The sequence below is a fragment of the Pseudorca crassidens genome, chromosome 13 (genome assembly GCF_039906515.1).
Source record: "Pseudorca crassidens isolate mPseCra1 chromosome 13, mPseCra1.hap1, whole genome shotgun sequence".
Lineage (NCBI taxonomy): Eukaryota > Metazoa > Chordata > Mammalia > Artiodactyla > Delphinidae > Pseudorca > Pseudorca crassidens.
In genome coordinates, this window is record NC_090308.1 from 55631757 (window position 1) to 55645194 (window position 13438).

Below are 13438 nucleotides of genomic sequence, written 5' to 3' on the forward strand. Positions count from 1 at the left end.
TCTTGGTGACACCTATGGCTAAAAGAAAATTTTAAATTCTTTAATATTATAATAATTTAAATGGACTTATTTTATAAATAGGATCTATTATATCAATATTATCTATTTTTTTTAACAAAGGAAATATTTGAAGCAAGGTGAAAAATATCTCTCATTAGTGTAAAGGGTGGGTTCCCTAAATAGGCTTTTTATATGACTAATTGCCATCCCTATACTAATAAACCTAGATCAAAGGAAGAAAAGAATAGAAAGAGAGGGAAAAAGATCTAGGGGCATATATGATTAAGCACAAGTCATGGACAAGATTTCTTCCTAATCCTCTGTCAGCCAAGAGCTATTCTTAGAATACCTAGGATAAGGCCATTCTATATCTAGAATGCAGTACCTCAGGTCCATCTTTACTCTTAAATAGAGTTCTCAGTTAATTCAGATAAGCATGCTGATTATGTCATTATGCTATAAACAACAATGCAACTGTTTGCAAGAGATCATGGATTATAAAACCATACCAAGACAAATAAGACAATGTACTTTTTCTTAATACTTGCTAAAATAAATTTAGAGCATTTTCAAGTATTTCTTAGATAACCTTTTTTCTTATAAAATGAAGGTTAGGGGAAATATTAAAATGGTAACAATTATTATTTACTTTTAAATTTAATTTTTAAAACATATAATCTATTAATAATTATCACAAATTTATCATAAATTTAATATTGTTAATACTATGATACAGCAGATATTCAATAAGCCTCAAATCTAGTATTCTAATGATAACTAACAATCTGCCTAATGTCTTATTTCCTTTATAGTTGTATATTTCTCTTCAGTGAAATATACTTTACAAGTCATTTTTAGATAAATATATTTAAAATACATGTAATTCATTAAAAAAAATTGGATAACTATAAAACATTTTCATGACTTTCATTCAAGGCCAATACATATTTATTGTCAGATAAACACATTGGTTATGAGTTTATTAATGAAAAAATGTATCAAGCCATGTTTGTTCTTGGATTTAAGCATCTGGTATAATTCTCAGAACATTATTGGTAATCAGTAGATACTTGCTGAATAAATTAATGAATAGATGAGTGATATAAATTAATGTATAATACTTCCTGGAATCCTAATTATCCAGTGTTCACTACAGGTTCAAGAAATATTTGACTAATTGAGTGAATGATTGATGGAATAATTAAAGTGGAAACAGAAAACAAATTGAAGGTGTGGCTTGGTAGCTAAAAAGACATAGAAGATTAATTGTAACAATAATAATTGGGACAATATTAGCTGGTGACTGAAACAAAAGTAAAGTAATGCCAATTAAAAATTTTAATGATATTTAAATCATTTACTATATTTTAATTTTGAGATAAAATTTATTTTAATTCTAAGTAGGTATTATATAACTTCTTAGAATTCAATATAGCATAATATCTGATGATAAATATAAATTTTGTTGTCAAAGTGGTATTATTTTAGAACTTTGTTTTCTGAATTTCAGTGAAAATAAAACAGATATCTGAGAATTTTTTAATGTAATTTGTCTTTCTTTTCTTTGTAATCATTATGACAAAGAATATACATAAAGGAAATGCCATACTTATTTTGACATCAGTAATGATGATAATATGTTCATCCGTGATCTCTATATGGCATAAGACATAATCTTTTTTCACAGATAAAATAAAAATGCTACATTTATTTTGAATTGATAACAAATAATCATGATGTCATTTTGGTTAGAAAGGTAATTAAGTCCTACAATTGAAATTTAGACATTTTCCTGTCATTCGCACATCATGAACTACTTTCACGGTAGCAAGAGTGCAATACCAGGTCGGAGTGGATTTTACTTATACAAAATCATCTGGTTTTGGAGGTTCAGTTTACAATTTAAATGGACTCTACTCAAGAAACTTTCTTTTAATCTGAGTTTTAGTGTGTTTTTAAATTTGACAATATTTATACAAGATTATAATAATGTTGAGAATTGAAGAAAATATTCTGAGATAATCTGTAAAGAATTGATTTTTATATTACATATTACTTTACCAAGAATATGTAATATTATTTATTACTTAATATAGGATAACCTATATTATTTATTATTTAATAGAATATTTGTTATTTGCCCATAAATGAAGATAATAAACTTCATTTCACATTGTTGAATAAGATGCTGAAATAGAATCATTTTCAAATCCATTCATTTAATCACTGACAAAATTCAACAGTAATATTCTAAAATTCAAAGACCCTAAAAAATGGCACACCAGTTAATGTTATGTTCTCAGATAGAAAGACATGGATGAATTTCTTTCGTGTAAAATTAATACAGGTTATCATAATTCTACAGATATTATATTATTTGATATAAAGTGAGAGTTTTAGAAATTTTTAGAAGTTAGATTAGTGCATATCCATACCACATGTCTCTATTTGCTAATATTCTTTTAAGCTGTAAAAAAATTCAGATGTTTCACTATCTGCTTTTGAATCTAATTTTAGAAGATTTGGGCTCAGAAAATTGGATATATCTAAAATTTCTAATTTGAAGTAACACAATAGTCTTTGCTTAGGATCCCCTGGAAACTGCTATTAGAACTTAATTCAGCTTGACTGATGGCCACACAATTGCCTCACAACTGTCTCAGGACATGTTCCTCTAGGCTTTATTTATATCCTTCCTGAGAACTTAGTTAATTTGATTAAGAGGGAACAGGTGTACCTGCAGACATCAAGAAATGTTTTTTCTATACTTCAGAATATTTATTTTTTTCTTTTTGTTCTGTGGGAAGGCTGTAGAGTTCTCTAGTCATTGAATTATTTAAGCTGTAATCTGTGAACTCACTTCTCTGCACACATATAAAACAGGAAGTCTTGTGTTGGTCACTATAAAAAAGATGCAATTGGTCCAAAGATGCTCAAAAATGAGAAGGCTTTTTTATTTGTACAAGCTATGGAAAAAACTGGAGCTAAAAGTTTATGAACTTCATACTCCAAAGTTTAGAGGAAAAACTCTAAACTTCAAATAAAAATTTTAACTCAATCTACCATATTGCTACAAATGCTATATGCATATATGGTTCCAATACAAATTTTCAGTCAAATACAACTGATAATTTTCTGAAGGACTCGTGTTAATATTGAACCTATTAGATAGAAAATTATAATCTGTATAACATTTATGTGTAAATGTATCAGAAATATCTATGTGCATAACTATAAAATGTAAACATATAAAAATATATCAAAAATATTATGCTACTTCTAAAATTGATTTTATTTATTTTTTAATTGAATAAACTGTTTTTCACTGCTTGGAACAGAAATATGACTTCATTAAAAAAAAGTTCAAGGAAGGACAAATATCCTTAGTGATAACTGATCAGAAGAACCCACATAAATTAATTGAAAAAATAACCCACATATTTAATACTTAATTTTGAATTTAAGGCAAAAATATATTTATACAAGTATTATCAACATGAAAAAATTATATGTAGCATTCTAATTCATCTTGGATTTAGAGTTTTCTGATATCTGATAGAATATAAAAATTCAAAGACTATAATGAGTATGTGACTCCCAAAGTCATTCCAGTAACAGTAGAGCTCTGAGCCCAGGGATAGTTTTAACCTCCTTAATTAAGGCAAAAATAAGCTAAAGCATATCAAAATAATCTATCTGTTGAAAATTTGGTAGTGAGGTAAGCATAAATGAAAAATGATTACAAATTTCCACTTCCAGAGTAACAATAAAGTAGCAAAAGCAACATATATTGAGCTATATCATAGATTTTAAAAGCCATCATAAAAATATGTATTTTTTCACTTAGGCATTTGAGTTTCTGATGTTATGATTGAAATATACCCTACATGTCAACAGAAATAAGGCAATTTATGGGCTTCCCTGGTGGTGCAGTGGTTGAGAGTCCGCCTGCCAATGCAGGGGACATGGGTTCCTGCCCCAGTCCGGGAAGATCCCACATGCCGCAGAGCGGCTGGGCCCATGAGCCATGGCCGCTGAGCCTGCGCGTCCGGAGCCTGTGCTCCACAGCGGGAGAGGCCACAACAGTGAGAGGCCCAAGTACCGCAAAAAAAAAAAAAAGGCAATTTTTTGTGGTGATATATTCTGTGAACAACAAAAAAAAAAAAAGACAAATTTTATGTAGAAAATCATGGTAGTCTTTTTATACTTAAAATGCTTATTTTTAATTAGCCTTTGTTTTTAGAAGCCTCCTTTTAAATGTTACCACTTTGATTTTTCTTATAACTGTTTTATTAATTCAAATAAATAAAACATAGTGTTTTGCTACCTGGTTCAAGATAAATTTTCAAAATGAGGAAATAATTTTTATATCACTGTGACTTGAACTGTTTCTAGCTTCTTATTCAGAAGAGTAAACTCTACCACACTTATAGCTTACTGACACAGCCAGCATGCTTTCTGCCAAAAAGGCATCAGAGTACATTATAATAAGTTATATGACTCTTAAAAGTTCATTATTCTCCAGTACCCCACGGGAAATAAAGGAAAAGAAAAGTAACATTGATTGTGACTTTTGACAATTATTAGTTAGAAAAAGGAGGTAACAATTGCCAAAAAAATCACAAAAGTGAGCATGTTACCTGGCTATGACAAAGAGCACACAACTGACACCCAAGTAAGCCAGCAGAATATACATCCAGATATCAGGGGAGAGAGGATTCAGGAAGGAGAAGACGCCTGGGTTTGTACCATTGGGCTTGCGGTACAAAATACTTATTCCAAGTGTCATAAAGGGCTTGGAAAAGTCGATGACCTTCTCTCGAACGTAGGTAATAGCCAGTGGAGCAACTGCAAGGTCAGCTTTCTGTAGAGAGAAACACAAAAAAGGAAAAAAAAAGTGTTCTAAGTCACAACAAAGTAATAACCATATTAAATAAAACAAAGACTTTACACTCAAGAATTGTCTCAGCAACAGTCATGTTAACACTTAAAGCATTCTTAACTCTGAAGCGAAGCATCTGATTTACTCTGCTACTCATTTCAATGAGTTTCTAGATTAACAAATCAGCAGTTATTGCAAGTAGATATAGAAAGAAAAAACTGTATAGGATAAAAAACACTGAAGAAACCATTGTACATTTAGTACCTGGATTATTATGCTACTAAACCTGCTCATAATACTTTTAACTTTAAAAACAATATCAATTATGATTTTATAAATACTTTGGTCAAACTGTAAATAATAATAACTACCTCAAATTATTTAGCTGATAATCGAGAAACATTTATTTTTCTGGTTTTAAAACTACAGAGCACAGTTAAAATGTTTTATTCTTTAAATAGTTAACATTGTGAAAATCTTCTTTTAATGTGATTTTGTTTACGGCCCCTGAATTTTGTTACTATCTCTCTAATTTGTTTTATATTATTTAAAGAAAATCCTTGCAGCCTTGCCTAAATCGCATTAGGAAATGATTTTTCAATTGTCACAAAGTTGCTAATTTTCCAGGTAGCTTAAATATGCTAAATTACTAATGCTTTTCACTCACCATGTTTTAACCATCTGTCAGGGATGAACTTAAGCTCTAACATATTGAAATAAATAATTACAATGTTTTGAAGTAACAAAGGCATCTATTCCAACCTATGATGGGAATCTGTATTTCTGTATTTCTTTTATTTTTATAACCATATGGAGCTTTCAGAGAATATATGGAAATGCTCATTTTAAAGAACTACAGAAAGATGTACAACAGAATGAAATTGGTCCTTGGGCTTCCCTGGTGGCACAGTGGTTAAGAATCCGCCTGCCAGTGCAGTGGACACGGGTTCGAGCCCTGGTCCAGGAAAATGCCACATGCCGTGGAGCAACTAAGCCCATGCGCCACAACTACTGAGCCCACGTGCCACAACTACTGAAGCCCGTGCGTCTAGAGCCCGTGCTCCGCAACAAGAGAAGCCACCGCAATAAGAAGCCCGCGCACCACAACGAAGAGTAGCCCCTGCTCTCCGCAACTAAAGAAAGCCCGTGCACAGCAACGAAGACCCAACGCAGCCAAAAATAAATAAATTTATTTTTTTTAAAAAAGAATGAAATTGGTCCTCTACTGTTTCCTTGTCTCAGGGATTATTGGAGGACTTAAGGAAGAACCTTCTCTGAGAGGCTAAATTTGTTGACAATATTATTCTGAGTATGTGTTTGTGTGCACTTGTGCGTTGCAGGTGGGTGGTGGTGGGAGATGCTTGGATAGAATATCTTTGAGAGTAGCAATGGAGAGAGAAAGATATTTCCTAACAACCAGCAAGGAAAAACAAATCTTCAGTGTTCTGGCAAGAGTACAATCATATTTCACATTCATAAGTCAAGGAATGTCAATTTAATAATAATAATTGTTCATACTACTTGAGCATTTGCTATGCAACAGGCATTGTGCTAAGAAGGTTACTTGAATTGTTACATTTAATTCTTATGCAATACTACTGTTATTCCCATTTTTCGATAAGGAAACTGAAACCACAGAAGTTAAAAACGTGTTCATTGTCATAGAACTAATTGAGCATTGGAACCAAGGACATAAACCTAAGCTTTTGGAATTGATACCTAGAACTAACCATGACATGCATCTCAGAAACCAGAAGTGGAATCATGGAGACATCATTCATTCATTCATGTAGAATGAATGTAGAGGTGGAAAGGGAAATATATAGAAGCAAGGGCAGGAATTGATAGATTATAGTCTCAGAATTTAGATGGTCAGATGCAGAGTTCATGCAAATAGAGCCTTTTCAACAAAGGAGAGATGGTTTGAAAAAGTAAACAAGTTTGTTAGGGAAGGAAAGTGATAATATAAGAAACAAAGATTCCAGGTTAAAAAAAAGGAAAAAATAGAGTGGTGGTTTGCTCCTGATTTGGTGGTTGAATTCAGCATAGTTTATCATGTGCCATTTAACTTTGCAACCCACCCCCCTCCTAGGCACATGGAAAGCAAAATTTCACCACATATAAAACGTGTCAGTGAGTATGCTTTAAACTGGTAAAGTACTTTTAAATTCATAATATATATCAGCAAAAGTGAGGAAACAATTCAAGTAACATATATTAAAACAAAACTACTGTATTATTCCAAAAATGTTGTTCTACAGGTATATATTAATAGGATTGACTAGACATACATCAAAATTTACTTAGCATTGCCTTAAAAAGTTATATTCTAATTATTAAAGGGAAAAAAACAAACAAAATATATAGTATGCTTTCAATTATAAAAGAAATGAGTCGCTTGAAACAAAATATATAAACACACACTTTTAACCATTTAATTAAAAAAAAGTACAGACTGGTACATGTGTATAAAGGAATAATATTCAGCAACATAAAGAACTGAGCTATCAAGCCATAAAAAGACATAGAAGAACCCAAAATGCAAATTGCTAAGTGAACAACGTGTATAAAAAGACTACATACTATATAATTTCATATATATGGCATTCTGGAAAAGGCAAAACTATAAAGACAGTAAAAAGATCAGTGGTTTCCCAGTGTTCCGGGGAGGGGAAAAGTGATGAATAGGTAGAGCACAGAATATTTTTAAGGCAGTGAAGCTATCTTGCATGACACTGTAATGATGAATACATGACACTATGCATTTATCAAAATCCATAAACTGGAAAACACAAAGAATGAACCCTAATGAAAACTATGGACTTTAGCTAATAATAATGTATCAATAAATGTTCATCAATTGTAACAAATGTACCACACTAATGGAATCTGTTAATAATAAGAGAAATTGTAGGGAAAGGGGGTAGAATAGAAGAAGATATATGGAAACTATTTTCTGCACAATTTTATTATAAACCTAAAACTGCTCTTAAAAACCTATTAATTACTTTTAAATAAGAGCAGGTTGTTTTAACCACACCCTCGTTAGTAGAATTCAATGTGTTATATGTTGATTGATTAATTAATTAGAACTAGGTTGTTAACTATTGACAGTAAAACACACAAAATTTATCAAATATCAATTGTCAAAAATAAGCAGTATCTAATTGCACACCAAGTACATTTTTTAAATCCATTTACAAAATGAGATATCAGGACTATCTTGCAGCAATAAAGATGAGCACTTATTTATACATTATACCATTATCTGTGAATAAGATCTATCTTCATTACAAATCCATTAATAATATAATTATTTTGGAATCTAATCAAGATGTTATTATATTAAAGAGGTTTATAGTGAGAGATGTGGTATTTTCCCATCAAATATCATGTTATTAAAGACAGAGCATTTGGAGAAAAGACCTTGATGGCAAAATGGAATAATCCCAGAACTTTTAAATCTATTCTTTGAAAATAGATTTAGTCACTGATTTTTTATTTTAAAGAATAAAGTATTCCTGCATTAGAAAGAGCCAGTAGTCAAAATTGATTTAAAAAAGAAACGATTTCATCAAAAGAAAAATAAGTAAATTGTTATGTGTCACATGAATAGTATTGATACAAAGAAAAGGGAGAGCTCACTTCTACCACCGGACGGGGGCAGAGAAGACCATTCCAAACAATTATACTTGCATTACATCTTGAAGAAGGAGTCTGAGATGACAGAAGTCTGAATTAGTAGGAGGAAAAAAAGAATATCTTAGCAGTAGCTAGCATCAAATTGGTCTACTGTGGGCCAAGACTGTGTTGTATTCTTTGCCTATAATACTTCCATTAATTCTCACAACAGCTCAAATTTGTACTGTGATTTCCTTTTTTACAGATGAAAAAACCAGAATCATGAGAGTTTAAGGGAAGTACGATCCCAAAGATGACTTAACCATATTCATTTCCCACCACTTTTCTGTACAATCATTCAAATGCATCATATTCCCCTGCCCCCAAATGATCTCCCCTTTTCTCCACTATAAGACACATCTGTAAGACACATCTTATAAATCTATAAGACACATCTCCGATTCTTTTTCTCCAATATAGCCTTCCCTGAACATTCTGTACACATTAATTTCTCCTAGGTAAATTTTTTATGCACTTATAAACTTAACCATATAATTTAACATGTAACAATACTTTATGTTGTGTTTTTTCTGAGTTTTTCACATGTAAGTCACCTAATATGATGAGAGATTTGAATGCACACATTGTTGCAACTGTATTATGAGAGTATAAGCACTTTGAAGCCTGCAGGCATTCTCTTCGATCAAAGCACATATCACTGAATTGAGAAAATGGTAAAGTATTCCTCCCTGGAAATTTCACAGAGATGCCTAGGCAGCAGCTATCTTATTAATTTAATAAGCATTAATTTACTATTCTATCATTCTATGTGAAACTCTTCCAAATTGTCTTATTTAGCCCTATGATCATAATCAATCTAACATCTCTAGGGTATTGGACAAAATTTGACACCAACGAATTGCTTAGTAAATGTTTGCTGAATACAGTTTCAATTTAACTTACTAAAATGTTCAAAGAAAATTAAAAGGAAATCAGAGAATTTTAAAATTAAACTTTTCTGATCTTGCTCTAGAAATGAGATTTATTTGTACATTAATATAATTTCTAGTGAACTAACCATCTAGGGAGAACAGAATATTTCTTTTTATGGAGTTATATAGCTAATAGTGGCCCTTTGATTAAAGTCCCATTAAAGATTAAAGAAGAATGGTAAAATTTATTGGTCTAAGTTCTAATTCCCTAATACAAAAATTAGATAACAAAGCATATCTTCATGAATGGCACAATGACCGCAAGTTTGATCATGTTGAGAAAACCTTCATAATGAAGTCCTAAGAATCAAAGAACATAACGCTGTTATGTTATAATATGTGATCTGGTCAGTGAAACATCTTATGCATACTTCTGAAAGGTCTTGTAATTTAACAATGGAAAACCAGTTCTAAACACTGTTTTCTTTTCCATAATGTTGTGAAATGCTTAGTAAATGGGTAAAATAATTAAAGTAGTAAGTGCATATGAAAAAATTGGAATATTTTAATTGATTTAGTTAAGAAATTTAAGCTAGTTAATTATGTATATTAATTTTAATATCACTTATAAGTGACAGCACACTCTCCCAAATTCTTCACAATGTATGATGTGAACAAATGCTTTACCTCTGTGGGCACTTTCAGGGAAACACAGTTCACCTTCTGTACACATGGCGTACCCGCCCCACCACTATCCTCCCAGTCATACTGTCTGGACTCTTGCAGTGACCTCTTAATTGATGCCCTGATTTCATTCTTGCTCAGTTAGTGTCTATTTTTCATCCAAAGACCAGAAAGGTCTTTTTAAGCACACACCAGATTATCACTTCTTGCTCAGAATCTTCTACTGACTTCCAGCACACATAGAACACACATAAAACATAAGCTTATATTTGAAAAATATGCCTTATAGTTACTTTTCACCAAACTAAGTAGTAAACACATAGTACACAATGGAAAGTAACATAGTCAGTTGAGTTATTAATTAAATAAGGAGAGTTCTTTCACACTTGTAGGACCTGAATAGGGACAATTAAGAAAGCATTAAACACAAACAGTAGTAGATTCAGCTGCTGCTTCAGCAGCTGTCATTTTATTAATGCTTAAGTAAGCCTGCTGATAATTTCAAATGATATTGACTAAATCTACCAACCTTGCCACAAATGACAGATAAAAAATAAACTTCTCAACTGATAATTCTTCAGAAGAGCTACAGCTCCAAAACACTGATTTTTGTGTGTGTGTGTGTGTGGCAGGGGGTGTTTGTTTTTATTTTGTTTTGTTTTGTTTCACTCCCATCCGTATCTGATTTAATTGTAAGCTCTCAATGGATGGTTTATAAATAATAATATTCTTGTACTAAAATTGTTACAATATCTCTTCTCTCACTGCAATATTTCTATGAGATTTATTTATTTTTTAATGCATTAATTGAGTTAGTTTAGCTCCTTCAGAAAAAAAATAGGTTCATAGAGATTGAGGGGGTTTTTTTACATTGATAATTTCAGGAAAACTAAATTTCTATTAAAAACAATTGGAGGGTTCCCCTGGTGGCACAGTGGTTGAGAGTCCGCCTGCCGATGCAGGGGACACAGGTTCGTGCCCCGGTCCGGGAAGATCCCACATGCCGCGGAGAGGCTGGGCCCATGAGCCATGGCCGTTGAGCCTGCATGTCCGGAGCCTGTGCTCCGCAACGGGAGAGGCCCGCGTACCGCAAAAAATAAAATAATAATTAAAAAAATAAAAACAATTGGAAATCATGAATATTAATACTTCAAAGTGGAATTTTGTATACCTGTTATTCATGAGCAAAGCATTGAATGATGGTGTTTCTGACATTTTCTTTCTGGATTTTTGGTATTACAGATTTCCTAATTTTAAAATAATTAATGTCTTTTAAAATTATAGATTAAGTGAAAATATTTTATTCTGCTAAAAACAATCACCTAAATAGGAACGATATTCTATTACTTTCTACAGTTCCTATGGTTATATTTAAACATACATTAAAAACAACACAAGGAAAAAATCCTACAATATTACTCAAAATGTTATTATGTATTCATCAAGCAAGTACTTGAGAAGTGAGAGATATTGAATCACTTCTTTGACACAAACTTATATGCAAGTTTCAAAATAGAAAACTAGAAACAATTCAACATGCTATTTAAAATATCAGATTATTTCTTGAGCCTATAAGACATTCATACAATTCATTGTTACTGATTTAAGCTACTATTTCACCTATATATTGTCAGCTAAACCTGTTTTCATTTCCCAGTTTAAATGCTCTGGTAACACAACCAGTGGACCAAGAAACAACTACCAGCACTAGAATGGATGACTATGATCTACAAGGAACCCTCTTAATGGAACTGTGAACTTATAATTCTGCTCTAGTAAACCATTCTCCAGTGGACAATGGATTAAGTACATTGCATTTCCAGGATCTATTTTAAAATAATAGGTAAATTATAACAGTTGTAAATAATCAATGCAATTAAATTATCCAATTATGATTAGTTTATGTTAAAATTGGATATTACTTAGTTTAGAATAAATTTAGAATAAATTTATTAAGAATATTTCTCACAGTAACAAACATTCCTTCACAAAGAGTTATCAAAATTCAGCTATGCACAAGGCCTGGGCAAAGTTTAGGATACAAAGGTGTTTATGACAGTCTCATTTCTCAGGTGACAGCAGCATAGGGAAGATCAACATGGAAACAAATAATTGAAAAGTTCTAATAAGTCCTTCAGTTAAAGTATGTACAAGGTACAGTTGTGGTACAATTTTACTGGCTTGCCCAATTGATACTCTAATGGGTTAATATAAAAAGATATTCATTATTGGAATTTACATTAATCCTGCAAAACCTGGAGTTGAAATGGGACCAATACATAAATGCTCCATGGGTAGTAGTATTAAAGAAAGTGGAATGAACTCAAGAGGGAAACGTGTGCGGCATATAACCCATCTTAAAGCTCCTGATTATTTATTCTTCATCACTGGATTAACAATAACAACAATAACTATGCTGATGAGGTTAAAAATTAAAGTGACCTTTACAGTGATTCATTCTTCAATATGAGAGGGCATAAGAAGAGTTGAATAGTGGATAGCACTTGTAAACCACATAAAATAAACCAAAAGATGCCCCCAGCTCAACCTCTTCTATTTCTTTTTCCAGATAAAATACAAATAAACATTAGATACTTTTCCTATATAGCCTCATTATCTTACTTAAATGCACTTGTTAGACTCAAATATTAGAGAGAATATATGATCTCTGTGTAAGAGATCTGCATAAACAAGATCTTCTGTATATTTTCCAACAGAACAGGGATAACATTTTGCTACATAGAACATACCTCTCCCAGAACTTGCTTTGCAAATAGATTTACATCATATGCTGAATTACTAAGCAAACTTATCTGAGTGCATCAAATCTAAACTATAAATTTACTTAATTCCCTACATTCAAAAGTCTGTATTATATGCTTATACTTACAACAAATACAAAGTACATATTAGTATTTGTTAAACAGATAAACTGTTAAAATAACATACACAGTAAGAAGGAACTTTGGGCAATAAAAATATTTACATATATCTAAACAGCTAGCCTGTGTTGCATCTGGATATAGTTACAATTAATTCTCTAGTGAAAAATATTTTGTAACATATTTTCTCTGGTTTCCATGATTAATGAAATTCCTTGAATCTGTACTATTTAATTGTTTTATAAAGGTTTTAACTGTTTATTCAATATGTGTTAAAATGTTTGAGGTATGAGGAAACTTAGAACCCTGATATCTATCTGAAACCATTCATTCACTCATTTATTCAACAATTTATTATCAAACGATTCACTAATTTATCCAACAAGTATTTATTCTTGATTGACTGCTTTGTAATAGGAGCTGTTCTAGATGCTCAT

The 13438-nt window shown here is 31.5% G+C and overlaps 1 protein-coding gene across 7 annotated transcripts in view; it reads right to left on the minus strand.

Annotated features, from left to right (window-relative positions):
* GRIK2 (glutamate ionotropic receptor kainate type subunit 2) overlaps positions 1–13438 on the minus strand; it is a 642939-nt gene that overhangs the window by 137858 nt on the left and 491643 nt on the right. For all 7 annotated transcript variants that reach the window (XR_010933794.1, XM_067702471.1, XM_067702472.1 and 4 more), the window contains one exon: positions 4641–4864. Coding sequence is in view for 6 of the 7 variants with exons in the window: in XM_067702471.1 (XP_067558572.1) it covers positions 4641–4864 (224 nt within the window). In the remaining variant the exon portion in view is untranslated. The remainder of the gene's footprint in view (positions 1–4640; positions 4865–13438) is intronic.